Source organism: Cydia splendana, chromosome 19 (genome assembly GCF_910591565.1).
Source record: "Cydia splendana chromosome 19, ilCydSple1.2, whole genome shotgun sequence".
Lineage (NCBI taxonomy): Eukaryota > Metazoa > Arthropoda > Insecta > Lepidoptera > Tortricidae > Cydia > Cydia splendana.
Window position 1 is genome coordinate 7,806,612 of NC_085978.1, and position 24,901 is coordinate 7,831,512.

General features: G+C 39.0%; 2 protein-coding genes across 2 annotated transcripts in view; both read left to right on the plus strand.

The window, feature by feature from the left end:
* Positions 1–24,901, plus strand: part of LOC134800242 (uncharacterized) — a 310,488-nt gene that overhangs the window by 195,783 nt on the left and 89,804 nt on the right. The window lies entirely within an intron of this gene.
* LOC134800185 (apyrase-like) lies at positions 5,519–24,850 on the plus strand. The gene is made up of 11 exons (XM_063772672.1): positions 5,519–5,758; positions 14,108–14,330; positions 16,863–17,060; positions 17,457–17,587; positions 20,406–20,553; positions 21,916–22,042; positions 22,473–22,630; positions 23,392–23,473; positions 23,916–24,074; positions 24,389–24,534; positions 24,689–24,850. Exons 1-11 carry the CDS (start codon positions 5,643–5,645, stop codon positions 24,812–24,814), a joined length of 1,614 nt encoding a protein of 537 aa, XP_063628742.1. The 5' UTR covers positions 5,519–5,642; the 3' UTR covers positions 24,815–24,850.

A 24,901-nucleotide genomic window follows, 5' to 3' on the forward strand; every position in this document is an offset into this window, starting at 1 on the left:
AAAGATAGATAAGGACCCTTTTTGTATGGAACGCCACATTTGGCCTGTTTTTCTACAAATGTATGCAGGAAAAGGAGCTCAAATAAGTAAGACGGCGGGGATTGAGTTATGAACGCATGCACTTTAGAATATTAGTATAAGTACATAGGTACTCTTTATACAATAACGGTCGTGCAAGAATGTTCATTTCTTATCTCTAAAAAGCTCACCTCGTCGCGTTCCAAGTGGGTATCGCATTTCCAAAACAAGCCTCTTGTGAGTAAGCAGGAGGAGCTTGAAAATCAGCTGTATGTGGACGGCCGAGGGTAGAAAACTCTTCGGCTAAGTTGGGGTACAAGCGTTGGGTGGACGGTGGATTAGGCCTGAAAAAACCGGTGTAACATATCATTATTATTGAGGAATACAGAAATATGCTAGAAAACCTTAGGAATATCAGAGAGAATCTTACACTAAATAAATCTTTAGTGATGTCATACGATACGTGTTTGCATAGGTTAAAGTTAAAACTGAACAAATGTAGGTACGGCTCTGCCATTTTGAAAGATTTTCATAAATTGAATGGAATCCGGTTATAAAATTTCACAACAATATCGGTTGAAAAATGTACTTATGAAATTATTTTTGCCCTAGCGCTCAAGCTGTTACGGAGACGCTTCGCTCGCGCTTCGCCCCAATCGGTTAACAATTACATACAAGAAAGAGCATATAATTAATGTAAAAAAAAATACTTTAATTATTTTTTTTTGTGGGAAGTGATCCATTCATACCTAAAGTCAAGTTCATAAATTTGCAACGGCTTTGAACAAAAATAATAATTGGCCAAGCACGAAGTCAAGACTACGGTGTTCAGAGCACCGTTCCCTTTCTCTATACGTCTTACTAAAGCGGGCATTACATTATACAATTTGCAGTGCGCTACCCGAGTTAGCGCACTAATTTAGTATAGTGTAAAGACAGTTAGCCAGTTAGTGACCCAATCTAGTGCGATCGCATGTGCTCTGCCGCACTAACGCTATCTAGCGCACTAGAACGCATAGTGTAAATGGTTTTAGCGCGCTCAGCGCTTACTGTGTAAGGTCAGTTGTCGGTACGCCACCGACGCACTCGAAAACGCGTATGATGGATGTTTTGTTGTTTTAGTTATTGCATTTCAGTTCAAAATGACGCAGCCACAGACTAGGGACAAGGAAGTACCTACTGCTAAAATCTTCTTCTTCAATCATGAACTTTATAAAGACATGCCATTTTTATGGGATAAAAAACATAAAGATTACAAAAACAAAGACATTAAAAACTATGGTAACAAAGTGCTTCTCGAAATGTACAAAGAATTCGACCAAAACGCGACCTTTGACCGAAAGGCGACGTTCGATTCGAACGATGATCACTGCTGAAATGAAAATAAGACACTAACTAGCGTCGCTAGCTAGTGTAGTGTAATGAACAAGCTCTTTTTTATCTCGCCGAACAACACTTAATTAGCGCTCTGCAAATTGTATAATATAATGCCCGCTTAACTCTATGTGCTCTATTGCGAAAAAAAAACACAACGACAATGAAAAACGGAATTCTTAATTTGAATTTTTTCAGATAAACTGCAATAATAAATATGATTCTTACTGAGCACATTGAGATAGTCAATTGGTTGGAAAGCCCGTTCGAAATTTAAACTTATTTGCAATATAATAAGGTTGTATTTTATAGATCTCTCTCATAGGTACGTATCGTAGGCTATTCAGAAAAAAAATAATATCCCACAAAAATAAGCAAGCAGAATTAAACTTTGTATCAAAGACATAAGTCATAAATTTCAATGCCAAAGTTTTAACTAAGGATCTTTCTCGCTAAAACTACTTCCTAATATGAAATTTTAATGACCAGTGTAAGCATCAGTTAGCTAGCCCTAAGCAACCAAAGATCAGGCTGCAGTTGAAAAACTAATAAAGATAAAGTTAAGCTGATAATTTTCCCGCCGTCTCCATGCTTCTTTAAGTTGGGTATTGACTGGTCAGCTGCCTGTTAGCTATAGTTTTCGCGAAAATCGCCAGGACAGAGGTGAAAATTTTTGTATGAAAACTTGCAACTTTAAATGCATTTTTTATCGAAACTATTGCACTCTAAAATGAAGTCAAAATCAGTCCATCGACTCAATTTTTTGCAAGCTTTCTAATGGTACCCCACACGATTCTTACAATTAAAAAAAATTCAGGCTACCCCTCTCAACCCCCTAAAATCAGAAATAAGCAGTTTTGACTTATTCACAGTGTTAGTGATGGTACTTGCCATAACTATTCCAAATTTTAGGTACCTACATCAAACGGACTTTGAGAAAAACGCATATAACCGATTTGCAAGATCGAAGTGATCCCATAAGAGCACCGTGACCAAAGTTTTGTACGGTGCTCTAAAAATATAGAATTCATTAAGTAACAAAATGAAAAGAACCTACTGTAAGTACTCACCGTTTCTTTTGAGTTTTTGAATGACTGTGACCCATTGTGACGCTCACTAACTTAATTTTAATTCTGTAAAAATAAAAACTTGTATAAAAGCTATCAAACTCTACACTCTACAATAAAGATTAACTTCACACTGCCTACCAAAACTTATGTCAAACACCAAGCAGTGCATAAGCGGTTGTGGCAACACAATCAATGCATGACCTTTTCGAGGACCAGTGAAATATGGCCAATACCTAACTGCATTCCTTTCTTTGCTTTGAGAGGCGAGCGATAACACGACGCACATGGGTTTTGTTTCTATGAGACTGCCAAGTGGTCCTCTAGCCCTTTTTCAAGTGACTGTAGGCAGATCATCGAAAATATGCCTTGTTGCTACACAATAAGGTTCTTATTTACTAATACAATCGAAACATGTGTCGACTAGGTACGCTATAAGACGAATAAAGTCTAAGGAAAAAACGTGCCTCGGAATCCAAGTAAAAGTCATTCTCGAATAGATGCCGCACACACTTTTAGCCTATCCTCGGCTAGATGGCGTGACGACACCGTTTCATATTTAACAATTTTAACACATAGATATCAGTGAATGAACATGGATCAAAATGATATAAAAATAATAAAATCATTTATCCATATATATACATTTTTTGATAACTTTATACGTTTTCATTTTGAGTTTTAGTCGTGTGTCGATAGATGGCAGTAAATTTACAGTGACTACAAAATTTACAATGACAGGACCCCTCTATACTATCTATTATTTTTGGTACGCTATGAGCAGGTACTGGGATTCCCCTGAGTTGCCCATCTGGCGGTCCCTACTCTGGACTCCGCCTGTCTATAGGCAGGCGTGGCTCACTCCGCGGTTTCGTCGCTTTGCTACAGGTAGCTAAAAGTACATCCGTTCGGCCCCAATTTTGGGGTTTGCCATAAGCCGCGTGTGGCGCTGTCGCCACCTAGCGGCCATATCTGTGCCGATCGTAACAGACGCGTTTTGTTAGAGAGTGAGTCTCCTGTATGTACCTAGTACTATTATTTATTATGTGCTATAGGCATTCATTAAATCACTTTATTGTTTTTTTTAGAAAATTGTAGGTTTTTTGTCTTAACAGCGCTTTGGCAATGAGCTGATACTCTTAAAGCTGCTGGACCGATTACAATCATAGCTAAGAACCAGGAAACTTACTTTTTACGTAAGAAAAACCGCATCGAAATCGGTCCATCCGTTTGAGAGCTACGATGCCATCATAGCAGACGCTCAAACAGACGTCAACTATATAACTCCCCTCTCTTTGCGTTGGGGGCGTACTTTACTTATCTTTACTTTACTACTAGCGACCCGCCCCGGCTTCGCACGGGTTACACAAAACCTTAACAAATTAAGTATACACCTATACCTTCCTCAAGAATCACTCTATTGATATATGAAAACTGCATGAAAAACCGTTCAGTAGTTTTCGAGTTTATCGCGAACATACATACACACAAACAGCAGACAGACACGGCGGGGGACTTTGTTTTATATTTTATAAGATGTAGTCAAAGAGAATAGATAATATAGAGGGGTCCTGTCAAAGTAAGTTTTGTAGTCACAGTAAATTTACTGCCATCTATCGACACACGACTAACACTCAAAATGAAAACGTATAAAATTATCAAAATAATGTATATATATGGATAAATGATTTTATTATTTTTATATCATTTTGACCCATGTTCATGCACTGATATCTATGTGTTAAAATTGTTAAATATGAAACGGTGTCGTCACGCCATCTAGCCGACCATAGGCCAAAGGTGTGTGCGCCATCTATCCGAGAATGACTTTATCTTGATTTCCGAGGCACGTTTTTTCCTTAGACTTTATTCATCTTATACGAAGTTACATATGTCTTTGATGTAGTGATAATAGTAGCGCCATCTGCAGCCGATAACAATTTTCAGCATTCTATTGTCCACACTACATGACCATGAGAATACTCTACGAGATGTTCTAGCCACACATACGTTCGCACGATACAACATAGAGGGCGCTGTTATCAAATCTTTATTTTAAGACATCATGCATCAGTCAGTAGCTTGATCAGTACCTATTTTTAAGGTTCCGTACTCAAAGGGTAAAAACGGGACCCTATTACTATAACTCCGCTGTCCATCTGTCCGTCTGTACGTCCGTCTGTCTGTCACCAGGCTGTAACGCCTGTAACTCATGAACCGTGATAGCTAGACAGTTGAAATTTTCACAGATGATGTATTTCTGTTGCCGCTATAACAACAAATAAGTACTAAAAACAAAATAAAATAAGTATTTAAGTGGGGCTCCCATACAACAAACGTGATTTTTTTGCCGTTTTTTGCGTAATGGTACGGAACGCTTCGTGCGCCAGTCCGACTCGCACATGGCCGGTTTTTACACGGAACGACACAACAATCGTATCGTATTTTGTTGTAACACGATGTTCAACAAGAAGAAAGTAAGTGACCTTGCTGAAACACGTTCTTGTGCTTATTGAAAAAGAGGTCAACCTCAACAAGTAAGAATTGATTAACCTTTTCCGCAATTACTACAAATGCAATAGACATCGACATCACGGTGGCTTTATCGTCATCTTGTAATCAAGAATTAAGTATAATCACAGAATAAATAATAGGACTATTGTACAGAAAGGACACTCCCTACAAAACCGAATTTTGACAGCGATTCAGGGACGAATCATGCTATCCCTTTCTAAAGTATGGCACTATCTCTTTCGGCTATTTAGGGTTGTCGAAATTCAAGTCATTATCTTATTGGCGTATAAATGTATTTCTTCTTCTTCTTATCTGTGCATGCAAAAGGACGTCAAGTGGTACCAACCCTAATAATTGCTCGGAGCAATGCTGAGCCGAATGGAGCCGAGTTTGCCCGAAAGGAGGAAGGTCTCCCCACTGCTCTTAATTGTGCAAAACAGACATAAAGAGCTACTGACGTATGTATATATGTATGTGACCTTACGTGCTTGATGGGTCGTTATCATATTATCAGCAGCTTGAAAATGTCTTTATGAATTCAGTCTGTTGTCGTTCATTCACCGATGTAGACGCTGACCATGAAACAGTCGAATCACTCAAGTGTTTGAATAATATTTAACGATAATTCGTTCCGTACAAGTTGTTTTAAATTCTCAGGTAATTTTCAACATGGATATGAGACAGTTAGTTTTTCTGTTTTACGTGTGTTTAGTTCACGGATTTACTTTGCCTTACGAAGGATTGTACAAACTGGACATAGTACATTACAATGATTTCCATGCAAGGTATGTATAAACGATGAAAGCAATAAACATATTGTCATATATTATTGTCAAAAAACATTTATATTAATTAGTGTTTTCTTTTTGTTGCATTGTTAATTGAGAATCCCATTTTCCCCTTTTAAAGTTATTTTTCTCAGAAGTAAAAATTTGGTTTCAATGATGGATAATGGATAGCAAGTTAGGTTTTGTTTATCATAGAAATGAATTCATTACCCACCTTTGCGTCATGCAGTCGGGTAAAAATAGGCAATGGCTGAAAAAGTTATGAATGTCTTTTTAAAACAATATTTTTGCCGGGAAACCCTCGGTTATGTAGGTAAGTGCAGGTAAGTGGTAATCAAAGGACGCATGCATATTCCTTAATATTGAACTTGGCTCTCATTTCACATTTATGTTTTTGATGGGTTATCATTACTTTTTAACCGACTTCAATTTCATAGAAGGAGGAGGTTCTGTATTCGGTTGTGGCTATTTTTTTTTTCTATGCACGTTCACCGATTACTCCGACATCCGTAGTCCAATTTGAGTAATTCTTTTTTTGTTTGAAAGGAGCTACCTCCGAGTTGGTCCCATTTTAATTTGGTTCTGTTCTGATGATGGGATCCATGAGGAATTGAGGGAACTCCTCAATTTTTAAAGGCACATGCATGGTGTTTTGGGCGTTTTCTTAAGCAACTCGAGCATTTTCTCCCGAAAACCACAAATTTGATGAAGTAGACCTGATGATGATGATTATTTTGATGATAATGATGATGATTTCTTTAAATGTAAGTATGTTAAGCGATTACTCCACCTGTGATCCGATTTGAGTAATTCTTTTTTTGTTTGGAAGAAGTTACCTCCAAGGTGTTTCCGTATTATTTTTGGTTCTGGTCTGATTATGGAATCCATGAGGAATTGAGGGAACTCCTCAATTTTTAAAGGCACGTGTTAAGTGATTTCGGGGTTTTCTAAAGTAAGTCGAGCATTTGCTTCCGAAAACCACCAATTTGATGTACTGCAACTGTACCCTTACCACGAGTTTGACATTGACATATTCGCTAACGTCTTATGCATCTAAATGTAACTTTTTATGCATCTCGCTCACACTAAGGTTAGTACGAGCGAGATGCATAGGAAGTAAGTTACACACATGCTAGCGAATATATCAATGTCAAACTCGTGGTAAGCTGGTAAGGCTACTGATCGGGGGTTAGGGTTAGGAGTTAAGGGGTCAGGGATTAAGGGGTCGGGGAATGGCGGTTGAAGGGTTGCTGGTTCAGGATCGAGGGGTTCCTGGATCAGGGGTTGATCTGCTGTGAGGTTGAGTGATCGGGGGGCTGAGGGATTGGGTCAGTGGCGGGGCGGGCGGATGGATTTAGTTGACAGGAATTATAATTGCCCAGACGGACTCGAGAAAATTCCTGATTACATATTTACTAAAGTAATAGGTACACGAATTTAGTGTTAAACATGATCTTGTTTTTCATTCATGCGTCGCGCTCTTAATAATGCATTAAAACTAAAAATGGTAAAATAAAAACTTTTTACAAAAAAAATGAAACCGACTTCAAAAAGGATGAAATAAAATATTATCCTTTTTATGTCTATGCGTTACCAACTGATATGTTTGAAGTCGGTGCCAAGCCAAGTAGTAACAATACCAGTCAAAAATAATCAGCTTTATGGCTATAAATCCCATTAGAACTGTACTAATAACTATTATAAATGTGTAAAGAATTCTGTCTGCCTCTTTTTCGCCTTTTCATGGCTAAACAACTGAACCGCTTTAGGTGAAATTTGGCAAGAAGGTAAATTCCTTGAATTGTTTTATATTTTGAAATGTATAGTCCTCTGGATAAGGGACGGGAAATAACTCAGTCCCAATCCCACACTTGCGTGCTATAGACTGTTCGAGCATTAGTAAGAAATGCTCTTTAAAAAATACGACGGCAAAAAAATGCATTTATATTTACACTAATGTGCCGACAAATATGGTACGGACTGCGCCAAGAAGGTTTGATCGTGTGTTCAGAGGTGTGTTCTTAGATCCAGTCGACGTCAATGATATGTCTAATAAGGCGAAAAGTGTAAACATATTTTTAACGTCGACTGTACCTACAGAAAGTACGTTCATTGTCGTCGTGTAAAGCAATCCAACGTAGGTAAATCCTTATCGAATCGCACCAAAGTCATGGTAGGCTTCAAAATTTGGCTTGGCACCGACTTCAAACATATCAGTTGGTAACGCATAGACATAAAAAAGGATAATAATATTTTATTTCATCCTTTTTGAAGTCGGTTTCATTTTTTTTGTAAAAAGTTTTTATTGTAGAGAAATCGTTAGTATTCATCATAGTAGATTTCGAAACTATTTTTTTTTGCTTTTACAAATTCGTTAGGCGCTTAGTGTGTAAATAAAAACTGGTTTTTGGAAAATAATACAAATCGCAAAAAAAAACACTGATTTCTTTATCTCAATTTTGCAACCACACAAATGGCCATCTGAATGCCAAATTTCAACTTGCTAGGTCATCTGGAAGTGGGTTAGGTTATCTGGAAGTGGGTTAGGTTTTTGATGTTAGGTGAGCCATTACGTGAATCAGTCAATAGGTCAGTGAGAAAAATCCCGATTTTTAGATGTATGTATCTTAATGACCGGTTGAGCTATATTCATGAAATTTGGGGTTCTAGTTAGCCTAAAGGGTCTTAATAAATGAACCAAATTTCACGTTTATGTTAAATAGATTTTGAGTTAGGTACGTAGGGGTCAAAAGTGTCTCCAAATGGTCCGTGTAATATAACTTATATAACACACGACGCTGCGTCGCCAGTTCTCTACTTTTGAACTTGGCTTGATACGCTACCGCGTGTCTAGATGGGGCGGGTTTTCAGAAAAAATGGTACTTACTTACCTATTACTTTTTTTCGAAAAACTATCAACTTTTGGGTTATTTAGTCTCAAAATCACGAATTACTATTGAATGAGACAAAGAAAAAAATTGAAAGAAAGTACAATTTTTGGGTGTCAGTTTTGTAACGGTCCATACAAAATGTATGTGAAAATGCGTTACAAAACTGACACTTTTATTGGGACACATTTTTTTCTTTTTAAATCGATAGTCCTCTTGATTCTGAGTAGAAATAACCTAAAAGTAAACCTAGAGGATCGTGCACTACGGAGCACATTCCATACGCTTAATTAATTGCCATTGAGCTCGATTATCTATACATATAATAAAGCTGAAGACGGTCGAAAGTCTGTACATGGAAGATATTTGAAAAAAAGTTGGCTGGGGATACTTAGAATCGATAACAGAACACGTTCCAAAAGTTTTTAGAATTTTTGTCTGTTTGTCTGTTTATCTGTTTATCTGTTTGTCTGTTTATTTGAACGCGCATCACGTGAAAACGGCTGAACGGATTTTGATGAAAACTTTACTAATCTGTCGAGAAAATCCCCGGCCAGGTTATAGGCTATAAAAATTCAACCCCTAAAAAGGGGGGGTAGCCACAACACTCGATTGACTTAAGTTTGCCCCTGAATCTTATGGCGCTACTAAGGAAGGAGGGGCAAACTTTTTTCAAATATGTGCTACCACTATTGAGTACCCTGGTAAACTAACAGATGGCGCTGAATTTAATACGTTGTGACATGAATAAGCCACCGAGGAAAGATTTTGCGAAATTAACTCTAAGTTTAGAACAGGGGGTACGGATATCAACAAAAATAATTGAATAATTATGTTGATTTAATAAATTAATAATACAACAAAATTAAACAACAGTAAATTAATTTGCCCCTCATTCCTCATTACACAGTTTTTTGGGGAACTGAGTAAACATTAATTAATAAAGAAAACTAAAAACTTTTTACAAAAAAAAGCAAACCGACTTCAAAAAGGATGAAATAAAATATTATCCTTTTTGAAGTCTATGCGTTACCAACTGATATGTTTGAAGTCGGTGCCAAGCCAAATTTTGAAGCATACCATGATTTTGGTGCGATTCGATAAGGATGTACCTACGTTGGATTGCCTTACACGTTACACGACGACAATGAACGTACTTTCTGTAGGTACAGTCGACGTTAAAAATATGTTTTCACTTTTCGCCTTATTACAAAGGAGTAAGGTGCAAAAGTGTAAATATATCTTTGACGTCGATTGTATCTAAAGCCCCCTCCAGACTATGCGCGTGAATCGCGGGCGAAGCCGCGAACGCGAGTGTGGAGTCGATTTCGCAGGTCTGCGTTCAGGACTCCACACTCGCGTTCGCGGCTTTGCGCCGCGATTCGCGCACGAGTGTGGAGGAGGCTTAAGAACACACCTCAGAACACACGATCAAACCTTCTTGGCGCAGTCTGTACCATGTTTGTCGGCACATTTAGTGGAAATACAATGCATTTTTTCGTCGTATTTTTTAAAGAGCATTTCTTACTAATGCTCGAACAGTCTATAGCACGCAAGTGTGAGATTGGGACTGAGTAATTTCCCGTCCTTTATCCAGAGGACTACATTTCAAAATATAAAACAATTTAAGAAATTTACCTTCTTGCCAAATTTCACCTAAAGCGGTTCAGTTGTTTAGCCTTGAAAAGGCGACAAAGAGGCAGACAAAATTACTTACACATTTGTAATAGTTATTAGTGCAGTTCTAATGGGATTTATAGCCATAAAGCTGATTATTTTGACTGGTATTGTTACTACTTGGCTTGGCACCGACTTCAAACATATCAGTTGGTAACGCATAGACTTCAAAAAGGATAATATTTTATTTCATCCTTTTTGAAGTCGGTTTGCTTTTTTTTGTAAAAAGTTTTTATTTTTCCATTTTTAGTTTTAACGCATTGTTAAGAGCGCGACGCATGAATGAAAAACAAGATCATGTCTAAATTCGTGTTATTAAAGTAATAGGTCTATTACTTTAATAAATATGTATGTAATCAGGAATTTTCTCGAGTCCGTCTGGGAAATTATAATTCCTGTCACTACTACACTAAATCCATCCTCCGCCCCGCCACTGGCCCAATCCCTCAACGCCCCATCACTCAACCTCACAGCGCATCAACCCCTGATCCAGGAACCCCTCGACCCTGAACCAGGAATTTTCTCGAGTCCGTCTGGGAAATTATAATTCCTGTCAACTAAATCCATCCGCCCGCCCCGCCACTGACCCAATCCCTCAGCCCCCCGATCACTCAACCTCACAGCACATCAACCCCTGATCCAGGAACCCCTCGATCCTGAACCAGCAACCCTTCAACCGCCATTCCCCGACCCGTTAATCTCTGACCCCTTAACTCCTAACCCTAACCCCCGATCAGTAGCCTTACCAGCTTACCACGAGTTTGACATTGATATATTCGCTAGCATGTGTGTAACTTACTTCCTATGCATCTCGCTCGTACTAACCTTAGTGTGAGCGAGATGCATAAAAAGTTACATTTAGATGCATAAGACGTTAGCGAATATGTCAATGTCAAACTCGTGGTAAGGCTACAGTTGCAGTACATCAAATTGGTGGTTTTCGGAAGCAAATGCTCGAGTTACTTTAGAAAACCCCGAAATCACTTAACACGTGCCTTTAAAAATTGAGGAGTTCCCTCAATTCCTCATGGATTCCATTATCAGACCAGAACCAAAAATAATACGAAAACACCTTGGAGGTAACTTCTTCCAAACAAAAAAAGAATTACTCAAATCGGATCACAGGTGCCGGAGTAATCGGTGAACATACTTACATTTAAAGAAATCATCATCATTATCATCAAAATAATCATCATCATCAGGTCTACTTCATCAAATTAGTGGTTTTCGGGAGAAAATGCTCGAGTTGCTTAAGAAAACGCCCAAAACACCATGCATGTGCCTTTAAAAATTGAGGAGTTCCCTCAATTCCTCATGGATCCCATCATCAGAACAGAACCAAATTAAAATGGGACCAACTCGGAGGTAGCTCCTTTCAAACAAAAAAAGAATTACTCAAATCGGACTACGGATGTCGGAGTAATCGGTGAACGTACATAGAAAAAAAAAAAAAAAAAAAAAAATAGCCACAACCGAATACAGAACCTCCTCCTTCTATGAAATTGAAGTCGGTTAAAAATGAGTTTACATACTTACATAGTGGTAAAATAAACACACATAATTATCAACACGCGTATAATTGCATAATTATTTAAAATTATTAATTTTCTCCATCATGAATTATAATCGTAATCCATATTCATACAAGGTGGGTACTTTGAAAAAAAAAAACATTGACCTCTGTCATTTGCAGTGCCGGATTAACCCTTTTAGGCAAAATAAGCACTTGCTTAGGGCACCACGTCTAGGTAAGGGGGCACCAAAACCGTAGGCAAAAAAAAGCGCAGGCTGCATCAGCATTGCAGTCGTCGTGAAGTAGGTACCTACATGAAACTTATACGTGTACAAGTACCCATCTAATAACGTCCCATCCCTTCTCTGTATGAAATCCTGGATTCGCACCTGGTTGGGACTAAAAGTAAAAATTTACAACTGTCTATCAAACTGCGTTTTTTATATCGAAAAATTTTCGCGCTCGCTTCGCTCGCCTTTACAATAACATTATAAGATATGATAAAAGCGACATTCGGGTGGCGACTGCAGCAGAATTACTCTGTTGTAAAATTACTGCTGCAGCACTGTTAATTTTCGTGATAAAATGATGTGACTGATTACTATACTAAAAATAAAAATGTACAACTGTCTATCAAATTGCGTTTATATATCGAAAAAATTTCGCGCTCGCTTCGCTCGTATTTTCAATAACTTTCTAAGTCAAATTGCGTTTTTTATATCGAAAAATTTTCGCTCTTGCTTCGCTCGCGTTTTCAGTAACATTCTAAGATATGATTAAGGTGACATTCGGGTGGCGACTGCAGCAGCATTACTCTGTTGCAACGTTACTGCTGCAACACTGTCAATTTTCGTGATAAAATTATGTGACTGATTTCCATACTAAAAGTAAAAATGTACAACTGTCTATCAAATTGCGTTTTTATATCGAAAAATTTTCGCGCTCGCTTCGCTCGCGTTTTCAATAACTTTCTAAGGTATGGCTACTGTAGCAGCATTACTCTGTTGCAACGTTACTGCTGCAGCACTATCAATTTTCGTGATAAAATGATGTGACTAATTTCCATTCTCAGCTGTAATGCGGCAATGAACGTCACTCAACTAACCAAAACAATTCAATGTAATCTCGATGACCCTAGGGAGAGGGGGCACCATGGTCTAGAAATGATTAGGGCATCAAAACGGCACTGGTCGTTTGCGGAGTCAAACGATTTGGGACTCGCATTTAATACGCATTACCATGCCTTCCAGAAAAAAATCCAATCATTCGCGAAAGTCTCGCAACGCATTGAGGTTACAAGGGGCACGTGGTCTTCCTCAGGAGTCTGAAGAAGACCACAGTGAGTGGCGCTCTAGCCAGGCAGGCCGCTTCGCTTTCGCTCGCGCGCGTATACCTTACTGTATCGTCCGATATACATCTACTACTATGTCGTTTAAATCACGTGTAAATTTGAATAAGGGCGAAAAATGGCGATTTTGGAGTGTAGTTTTATTTAGTGGTAAAATATATAATAATGGTAAAATTGTAAAATATTTTATCTGGACTGCAGTCCTCTAGCATATCCATCTGTCAACTTTACTTCAAGTTCCGCCTCCAGGGGAGAGGGAGAGAAATTAGGATTAGTAATTACCCGCTTACTGACACAGACCGAATTCCACGCGGGCGGAGCCGCGGGCACAGCTAGTATTTAATACTTACACAACTGGTTATTAATAAACAAATAAACATATTGTCAATAGATTTATGAATGGAATTAACTATTATCGTCCATGTTATGATGTAGTGCCCTGAGGCCATTGCGAAGATTCTTAGAGATGAAGGATCCTTTTACTTCTAGCTATGGACATCTTTTGGCTAATACGAAAAAGGATTAAGTCTTGAAATGCGTATATTCCTTAACATTCACCTTAAAAAATGGTATCACTGATCTGATCAGAACTACCATTCTTGTCGTAGGTCAACCAATATTAACGATGAAATAATCAGTAAATAAACTGTTTACAATTCGTCATCAATAATAAGAATTGTGACCTTGCAGTTGCCGATAAAAGGTATTATTCAACTACCTCTAAATACTTTCATCAGAATTGTCATCATATTTTTTTGCAATTCTTCTGAAGTCTTTCAACGTGCTTCTTCTTCTTCTTCCTTGGCTGGCTCATGGGAGCCTCGGGTCCGCTTGACACTAATCCCATGATTTGATGTAGGTACTAGTTTTGTAGGTTTTAGTCTTTCAACGTGCTTATTAACATTAGGTATATGTTCCAGATTCGAGGAAACCTCCGTCGAGACTCCATCCTGCCGTTTCAACAACAACTCATGCCTCGGTGGCTTCCCTCGCTTGTACCACGAGGTCCAGGTCCTGATGATGGAGAAGCCAGAGGCCGTGCTCCTGAACGCAGGGGATAGCTTCCAGGGTACCTACTGGTACACGCTGCTGAAGTGGAACATCACACAGCAGTTCATGAATCTGCTGAACCATGATGCTCATGTGAGTAAAATTGAACCCTGAAACCAATCATACTAATCTTACATTGTAGGCCAAGCAATAAGAAGGTATAGAGGGAAATGCTAAGAACACAATTTTTGACTCCGTAACTTTGTTTGGACTAGTTAGGAGGTGAAAATATTTCTCTCTACAACTTTTTTGAGCATTCGTTGCCTGACCTATTAGGTATAAGCTATGGTCTCAGAAATCTCATCAACGGCGGTAGCACGGTCGCATTTTGATTGTCTGTCACCATGCCAGTCACGTTCTAACAAGTATGTAAGTGTGAAAGTGACAGGCATAGTGACAGGCAATAACCATGCTGCGACCGCAGGTATGGTCATCAGAAATATTATATCGGCTACTAAGCTGTGACCGGGTAGCCTAGAGGGTTAGGGCGTTAGCCGCGGAAGCTGAAGACACCGGTTCGGATCCGGCTTCCGCCACTGGAGGGTTTGGTCACTTTTTCTTTAGTGGGTATATGACATCTGTTTCAGTTTATAATATATTCACCTGGTAAGGCTTAGGCCTGGCGCTCCTGGTAAGGTTTAGGCAAGGATTCCTGGCCGTGCCATGCCGTTAGTGAGCACCCATGCCCGGATTTAGAGACCTATAGGGCCCCTAGGCCCGGGTCTTTTGGGCCTGGGAAGAAATCCGGCCCGTGGGCACCGGGCCTAAGCCTTACCATCATTTGTCTAAATATAAGTCTATGATGAAAAAGGCTGGCCAACAAAGAGAAGAGTGGCGATTACTCCACGGACAAGAGCATTAGCTCTTAAATATTGATGATGATGATGAAGTCTATGATAATAAACTCTCTGTATGAATTTTAAAACAATCAGCTACACGTTCATATTCGTTTTATAGGTCATTAAAGACGCTTACGTCAACGAATTAAAATTAAACTGAGAATCGTGTCAACTTGTACTCAGTGACTATTCTTGTGAAGAAGGAAACAGCAAATTGTTCTCTTTATCAAACTAAGTGGTTAAGTATCGTCGGTGAGGATAATGAACACTTTCTTGACAGTTCCTTAGAGATGGATTATCTCTTTGTCTCGTTTTACACAAACCTCATATAGCGCATAAAATCATAATGTATGTACACGTGGAATGCTATTAAAATATTTAGCTGTAAAATTAAACATAGGTACAGTCACACGGGATTGTTAAGCCATTTAGGGTTCTACTAAAATGGAAATTCTATAGCGTAAGTATTGAACAACCAATTTAGCTAGGACCCTAAATAGCGCAACAATCGCGTAGCATTCGGACAGAGGGAGGCAGTCTCAAATGTTTGGCAAACCTTGCTGTACAACTCAGTGCAGATTTACTTAATTCGTTCAGATCAAATTGCCTAGCGAATTTCGAAGTCAGCACAGGATGATTATGAACCGGCCAGGACAGGATGATGATGATGACTATTCGCTTAGCACCTTTGCATACAAACTTGTATGCAGGGGCACATAATATATCGGGTGGAACAGAACGAAGGACTTTTACGCAAACTGGGAATTGTTCTGGCTACGTACTTTATTATTCACTTATTAATCATGTTAATATTTCTAACCGTTTTTTGAGATACAGTTTGTTAAACATTAATGCGAAAATCTGCATGTTTCAACCCTAGCAAGTAGATCCTAATAACTTTGTAGGGTTGTCACTGATATAAAAATATTTCAATGTAATGATTTTGTTTTACTTTTAAATCCAATTTTACGATTTTAATAACTCGATTGTAGATCACTTAGATAACACTATCCTTTCAGCTCAGTCTCTAGAAATGTCGCACCCTGTATAATGCAGGGGGGGTCACGTTTCTCTGCAGCTGTACTAAAGAGATCACATCACCTATTTTCAGATAAATGTGGAATATGCTAATAGAGATATGTTTTATAAGTACATACCTACTTATTATATATATTATTAGAGGTTATCTAGAAATGTCTATCAGTCAGCGGCATATCTGATCTACCTAATCGCTTGTCTTGATAAGAGGAATGTAATTCTTACGTCTATGATGTCTCTTATCTGTTATATAATAAAGTATTCACTATGCTATTTTATAAGTATGTATAAGTATAATTTTTACTAAATTCGACATTCCATGGCGTAAGCATTGGAGAATAAATTTTGTTAGGACTCTAAGGGCCACTTGTTTGGACCCTAAGGGCAAATTGTACTGGTAACTATGGTTACTCTAGGTTTAACCGGTTAACCCCGGGTTAGTAGGATGGTGCAAATGGCGCTAAATCGCTCAACTATCACGGAGTGTGATGGTACCATTACAAGAAGGTGGGCCTCTTGTTCATTGATGGTTGACTTTGCTGCCTACTTTATCCACACTGTGGGCTACAGACCCCTGCACTACTGAGACGCTGCCGTATAGACACTAGCTTGACCTTCCTCACGCCACTCCATCGGTAATCACCTAATCAGAAACACCTGCAGGCCTCGCAATTCACCTCTCTTCACTGGCTCAGTTACCCAAAAAGGATCTTGGCCCCTGACTCAATTATATCCTCCCTTCTGACAGGCCATCGGCAACCATGAATTCGACGACGGCCCCGCAGGCCTCGCGCCCTACCTCTCCGCTCTGAAGGCCCCGGTACTCGCGGCTAACATGGATGTCAGCAAAGAGCCGTCTCTGCAGGGACTGTTCAAGCCCAGCATCATTATCAAGAGGAAGGGCAGGAAGATTGGGATCATAGGATTGATCACACAGGATACTAAGGTATGGAGTTAAGACATTGTTTTTAATCTTGAAATAATACTTATACACTCTTGGCTGGCCAGGGAGTAATGGTAATGATTAAAAATAGTAGACGACAATTTTGATTTGATGTAAGTATACATAAGTAAGATTTTATAAATATGAGAAGCATCTCTAAATTGGATAAATTAGACAGCCGAATTTAATTTAAATTTCATGTACCTATAGGTACGTATATGTATACTACGCATCTACGCATGATATAAATTAACACTCTTATTATGAGCAAAATATTATACTATAACAATTAAGTATAACAAATGTGAGATGTACCTACCTACTGTACTGCAGTATATAAGATAACATAAATATACCTATAATTATGATAAATTAACCACGGTCTTATAAAATTTGCAGACTCTTTCGTCACCTGGCAACGTGGAGTTCACCGACCCCGGCGAGGCCACGAAACGAGAGGCCGAGGCCCTGACTAACCAGGGGGTTGACATCATCATACTACTATCTCATTGCGGGTTGGAAATCGACAAGTAAGTTTACCTTCTCTTTTTCCTAAGAACACGATACCGAATGCCCTTAAACGGATCCCCACTACTTTTGTTACCTACACCTTGTATGACGGGTGAACGGTGATCACGTGATGCTTTCTATACAAAACGAAAGGCGTAAGTATCCAGACTAGTAAAATTACCCGATCGAATCAGGACGTGCGGATGCAAACGCCAATTTGGCTCGCCGAATTCAACCGCCGATAATGACCGATATTACCGATAAAATGAGGTGCGGACGCAAGAATACCAATTTGTGACGCCATATTTTCGTTCTGGAGCATTTTTTCAATTTAGATTTCTCTAATATCACCATAAATCGAAAATTGGTGATTAAACTGGAGATTGACTCCAATTTCATTTCTGATCAAATCAGTCGATTTGATCATCCCGTCTGGATACCGCTGAACAGTCGGACGCCTCGGCCCGGATCCGACCCGGACCGGATTTTTAATATGATATGTAAGTATGTAGTTTGTACTGTAATCCTATGATTGTGTACCTAGTTAACCTAGTACCTAATAAATAAATCTAAATCTAGTCTATATTTTATTTATAGACAGTTCAAGATCATTTATTTTAAATCGTTTATAGTTGGTTATCTTATCACTATATAGGTATATAATTAAGTAGATTCCTTATAATTATGATAGTTTGTATGCAACTAATTATATTAATTATTTGAATGTAAGAGTCCGTTTTAGCTAACTTGGCACCGATTTGAACGGAACAAAGCGAGGCAGTTCAGGCAGTGTCAATATAGGTTAATTCGCCAGGAACTGGCCACCTGATAGTAACTGGCCACCCTAAACATAAAATATTCAACTATATAGGTAAACAGAATTCATTTTAGTATAAGGTGGCTAGTTATTAGAAGGCTTGCCAGTTATTGAAACCTTATACTAAAATGAATTTTGTTTATAGGGTGATATTTCATTATCAGTTTAGGGTGGCCAGTTATTAGCCGGTGGCCAGTTACTGGCGAATTACCTTAAACGCCATATTTTCATACAATTTTTGCAAATAACAGTTGAGCTGTACGCTTGTTTGCCACCAAAGTGGTAAAAATAAATCATAATATAGATAAATTAAATGCTCAAAAGATTTTGACAACATTTTAAATTTCAATGAAGAATTGGATAGGTGATAGGTATTATTCAGGTTTATTCGGGCCGACCCTATAATATGTTATCTAGGTACTTCTTTAAATGGCAACAAAGTGTTATTTGCTGGAATGTCAGTTATGACTAATTGTAATTTCCATAATGTACCGTATAAAAATGCACAGTGCTGCAACAAAAGGTTTCTGATGTCAGCACAAGTGCTTTCATAAACAAGGCAAACAATTAACTACCTACAAGGCGACTCACAATTTATTTTTCATTTCTCATGCTCTGAAAGAGGGTCATTGTTGTTCTAAAAGGTGTGCATAAAATGATACGTTTCTGCACTAGAGCATTTTAGGTTACGAGTACGTTTTTTTTGTTTTTTTACGATAAGCAATTGAAATTTGGGTAGGTATAAATGGATTTGTAATACAATTTCAAACTCTTTTTTTATATAAAAAAATATACTTAATAAATAAATATAATAAATATATTTTTATATAAAAAATGAGTTTGTGGTGAAATGACAAAACACGTCCCCATTCTTTATTCATGTTCTCCAACATATCGACGCTTATCATGAATAGTGACACAAAACAAAATGAAATGCCATTCGACTTTAAACCTTACCAGTAAAAGATATAATATTAAATGCAATAGCATTTCATTTTTAGTTGTACCACTGTTCATGATAAGCAATAACGAAACCATCAGTAATTAATTATCAATTTTTTTTAACAAATCTCTTCTCAGAAATTAGAAGGTTTGGTCAATTTTCAGTACTTTGAAAGCCATTTTCTCCTAACAGGTTGAGTTTGGGCAGTTAAAAAAAATACGTGTCCGTTATTTTATACTACTCTATAACATATATCAAAATAAATCAAATCGGAGTCGAACAGTTGGGTACCCTTCCTTGTTAGTCATGTTTTTAAAAAACACATGCATTTTACTTTCCTCGTATTGGAAATGAAAGTAGAGTGTTTAACTCGGGTGAAAGGCATCATTTCAGCCTCGGACTATTGGCACGAACTACCTCGGCAGAAATGAGTGCCTTTCATCCCTTGGTTAACAATCTAATACTTATACGTTGAATTTAAGAAACGTTTTAAATGATAACTTATACGTATAGTTCAAAAACGTTCGGGAAAACCGTGTCTCCTGTGGACATTACAATAATTAACGATTTGGATAATTTTTCCTAAGAATTTCGTCATACAAATTTAGTAGGTAATACTTTTAATTTATTAGTAATAATAAAAAATATTACTTTCTTCTTCAGGATGACCTACTGTCTTCAAGCTGGCAACAATAAAAGAATACCTAGGAGACCTACATGTCTTAGATACTTCATCATCATCATATCAGCCAGAAGACGTCCACTGCTGGACATAGGCCTCCCCCAATGAGTGCCAAAATCACCGGTCTTGCGCCACCCGCATCCAGCGGACTCCCACGACCTTTACCAGGTCATCAGTCCACCTTGTCGGGGGTCTACCCACGCTGCGCCTTAGATACTTAGGGTCGGTTGCACCAAACTGTTCGTATCGTTAAAGAGTTCGCAAAATTTTTATGTATGGAAAGTTTCATAGTAAAGCGCCGGGGCGCGCCGGCTGACGTTGATCAGTCTGTCAAATGTGGTTGGTGCAACAGGCCCTTATTGATGTTAATATTTAATTGGTGACATGTCTTTCCAGGCAGCTCGCCCGCGACTACGGGCAATATATCGACATCATCATCGGCGGGCACAGTCACTCTTTACTGTGGAATGGACCATCTCCCAGTGGCGAGGCCGTCGCTGGCCCCTATCCCGTGTTTGTTGAGAACGTTGCTGACAAGCATAAGGTTAGTTATCACCATTCCAGTAGACTGAATACAGCAGTCGAACTCTACTGGATCTTAAGCGTTTAGCCCCCTCCACACTCGTGCGCGAATCGCGGCGCGAAGCCGCGAACGCGAGTGTGGCGTCGATTTTCGCAGACAGCGAAATCGACTCCACACTCGCGTTCCCGGCTTCGCCCGCGATTCACGCACATAGTCTGGAGGGGGCTTTAGAGTCAGAGAAAGATAGTGATGTATGACTGCTTGATAGAGAACAACGTTTCTTGTGAATGACGGCAGACAACAAAGTTTGTGGCAGGCGCAGTCGTTGTAATTATTACAAGTAAAGATGTTGCCGTAGCATGGACAGGATTGATGCTTTAATAATAAAACACTTTATTAATTTTAATTTTTAACAAGCAGAAACGTCTGCGAACGATGCTATTAAGCTTAGAATAAAAATAAAAGTGGAAAAATTACTGTCTTAGGTGAGAATTGCGGTCTCTATATTATCTCCATACTATATTATCTTCAATATTAACTTTCGAATGTACTTGGGCATTTTCATTTAACTTGTACTTTAAAGCACGACTTAAGTCGTGTTTCAGTAACGTCTAACCGTTACATTCCTGACAAAATGTATGGGATTTGACATTGACCGTCAGTTTTGTAACGATTGCTAACCGGCCGTTAAAGGTGCACAGTTAAGTGAAAATGCCCACTTACTAAATATTCTTTATTGCACCAATAATTATACATTTTACATACATGTAAAACTACTAAAAATTAACGAAAGGAAAGAAATGTAGAATGTAACGTGCTTTCTAAGAATAAATCTTTATTTTTCCATCGTTTTCATCTTTAAATATACAGTCCACTCGTCTTCTCCAGCGGACCATGGCTAAAGACTTTCGCCATATGATTGCTTCACAAATCTAGATCAGTAGACAATGGCAGACCCACTCACTGCCTTAGAATTAGACCGATGTTTTTCCATCGAATAAACCACCGCCGGGACCTACACTATGATAATTAACAAACTTGTAAAACATGCACAACATCAGAAACTATTGGATATATAAGAACAGCGCGCGTCTGGTTATCATGTTAGATATCCTGGGGAGATCTGCAGTAAACGTGTCTAAGTGTGTAATTAACGACATGAGTATATCTGAGATTTTTTTTATTAAGGTTAGGTGTCCCACTGCTGGGCAAAGGCCTCCCCCATAGACTTCCAATCCTCCCGATTAACTGCAGCATCCGTCCAGTTGCTGAGAAATACGTCCAGGTCGTCCCGCCATGTCCTCCTCCGACCCTGCCGGCGTTTACATTGTGGCACCAACTCCGTGGCTATCTGAGAATTTACTTGACTATATCTGCTTCCAGGTCCTAATAGTGCAAGCATCAGCGTTCACTAAATACATGGGAAACATGTCCGTGTATTTCAACTTTCGTGGCCAGTACGTGACGCATGATGGCGGACCTATATTCCTTGATCGGACCATAGCTGAAGGTAATATTTATTCATTCATTGCTGAAGGATCTTTTATGAGAATTAGTAAGTCCAATCACGGATAGCACACATCGTTTTATTCGCTTGATCAACTCATGGTCTTCTTGAAACTCATTTTATTGAACGTTACTAAACGATCGAATCTGTTTAAACATGAGTCATTGATTTTCAAAATGAGAGTATCAAAAAGTTACTGTATGAAACCAACATTCAGTCAGTTGTCAGCTATCCACATTCTAGTAAAAAGCTTCAATACTCGTATTGGCTTGTACTGTGAGGAAACCTTTCGACACTGAAACTAACTTGCTTAGAGTTATTGGTTACCCCTTTTTAAAACCCCTTTAAGCTTTTTTGGTGTTTAGAAGGATCCTAAAGAACTCCAACCCTGTAATTGATTTAGTAAAACCTTTGAAACTTTACAATATTTCAGACGAAACTATCAAAGCAAAGCTGGCCCCATATGCCAAGCTGGTTCACGAAGCAGAGAGCGTGCCTATAGGCGAGACCCAGACTACGCTGAACTATGAGGACTGCGTGTACGGCGAGTGCGCTCTGGGAGACTTGTTGGTCGAGGCCTTCAATGACCACGTATGTTAATTAACTTATTATGTAAACCTCTATTCGTACTATAAATGTGAAAGTAAGTGTCTGTCTGTATATTACCTCTTCGCACTTAAACCAATTTAGAAGAAATTTGACATGGAGATAGTTTGAGTCTCGGGAAATGACACAGGATTGTCTTTGTCATGGAAATCATCCTTTATAAAGGCTCATTTAGATGATGCGAGAACTCGCATGCGAGTTTCATTACATTGCGGGTTTTGATCGGTCGGTTGAATTGGACGTGACCAACAGGCCGCAATGTAACTAAAATCGCATGCGATTTCGCGCGCCATCTAAATCAGCCCTAATGGAGCGGGAACGGAGGTGAAATTTTAAATGGAAGCACTAATTCTACACGGTGGAGGCGGTGGATTCTACATGGTGGAGGCGGATCTGCGCGAACTTCGAGTCAACAATTGGCGAGAGGTCGCAAAGAACCGAGAAAACTGGCGCTGTCTTGTGTCGGAGGCCAAGTCTCATTTTGGGTCGCTTAACCAACGGAGTAAGCGAGTACTATTTCCACGCAGACGAACTCATGGATATAAGGCTAAACTAAGTTAGGATAAACAAGCTTCCTTTATCATTCAACTGCATTACGTTATAAACCTTCGACGCGGTGGACTGATGATTACGAGTATATTTTCCTAAGTATCCGAGTTATACTCGTAATAGAACAGAACTCATAATGAACCGATTTGAAAAATTGTATTACGTATACAAAATTCAATTTAAATTCGTGTTTTCAGGCCAAATCTGTGATAAAGGCGGATAAGGATTACCTATCGTTTATCCAGCGGGGCAACATTAAATCGTCTATACTCAAGGGAGGTAAGACTAAAATGAAATTATTACCTAAAACGTTCAGTTCAACAATTTTACTCAATTTGGATTAGGTCTGTGCTCAAATCAGATCCCATTTGGAGTAGGCGCTTGGTGCCATCTCTGAGAAATAGCACGTCGAACATCTGAATAACAGTTTGGTCGCTTTGACTTGACTTAAAACCGTGCTGTGCAAATATGTAGTTGGTAAAAATTACCAGTAAATTGCATCTTTAAGTTTGAGGAGGGATTGCTCCTTATCGGCGCTTTCTCCAGTTCTGGACATAAGTACACTCTTTTATGAACATAATCAGACAAATATTGTTTTTTTTTCATTACTAACTGTTATATGTACCTACTTACATTTTGTTGTCGATACGAGTCGATAATAATTTAAATTTTTTCCACGTATCGATAAATTTTTAATTAACACAGAATGTTTATTTTACAGCAATCAGCCAAGGAGCGATCTTTGAACTTCTACCCTACAACGACCGAATAGAGACGTTTGAGCTACTGGGTAAACACGTTTTGGAGGCACTGGAGCGAAGTGTGCTCGATGCCTGGGCCTACACGCCGTTCAAAGGGCCCTGGGTTCTTCAGGTGTCTGGTAAGTTAGACTTAACTATACAAATACTCTTTATTGTACATGCACCTCACATCAAAGGTCCGCATATCAAAGGTAGTGGGCCAGCGATGGTGCGTACGCATCTACACATGGCGCATTCCATAGTGCGTGTTCTCAACCATCGCATGGCCATCTCGTTGGTCCAGCGCTGAGCCATCGTGTAGAGGAGCGATAACCATCGCATGGCCATCTCGTTGGTCCAGCGCTGGGCCGTCGTGTAGAGGAGCCATTAGACCACTACAATACCTACTGTACTACAATGCCGACTGAGAACATAAAGCCATATTTTTTCTCAGGCCTGCACGTGGTGTACAACGTTACGCTGCCCGAAGGTAGTCGAGTCACGTCGGCAACCACGACTAAGGGAGCTAATCTGGAGCCAGACCAGATGTATCAAGTCACGACCCCGATCTACTTGGCCGATGGTGGAGACGGCTTCACGGTAAGGATGCTTGGTCACCCATGGTTGTCTTGCTTACATACCTAGTTCTTCTTGTTTTTCATTCCCAAATTGCTGAGGATAGCGTCGACATGTAAATTGTCTTCATATTGTGCGGTCGAACGTAGGTTTAATATTGTTTCTCTTTTCGTTGCAGATGTTCAAAGATAACAGGGTCAACCGACAACTCATAGGTCGTGATCAGAGATTGCTCGAAGCTTATATAAAGAAGCATTCGCCGCTAAACATAGTCACGGACGGACGTATTAAAATAAATTATTAATTTATTAGTGTTTAACAAAATAATCTTGTTTTATCTATGTCCTTAGAAAAGAAAAACAAAAGAGAAGCATTGTGCAAATAAGGGTAA

Excerpts from the sequence above, each read along its gene's own strand:
- LOC134800185 (XM_063772672.1), top strand. The coding sequence starts at position 5,643 with ATGGATATGAGACAGTTAGTTTTTCTGTTTTACGTGTGTTTAGTTCAC. Across the intron at positions 17,588-20,405 it reads TGCGGGTTGGAAATCGACAA|GCAGCTCGCCCGCGACTACG; the intron begins GTAAGTTTACCT and ends ATGTCTTTCCAG. Across the intron at positions 24,535-24,688 it reads ATGGTGGAGACGGCTTCACG|ATGTTCAAAGATAACAGGGT; the intron begins GTAAGGATGCTT and ends TTTTCGTTGCAG.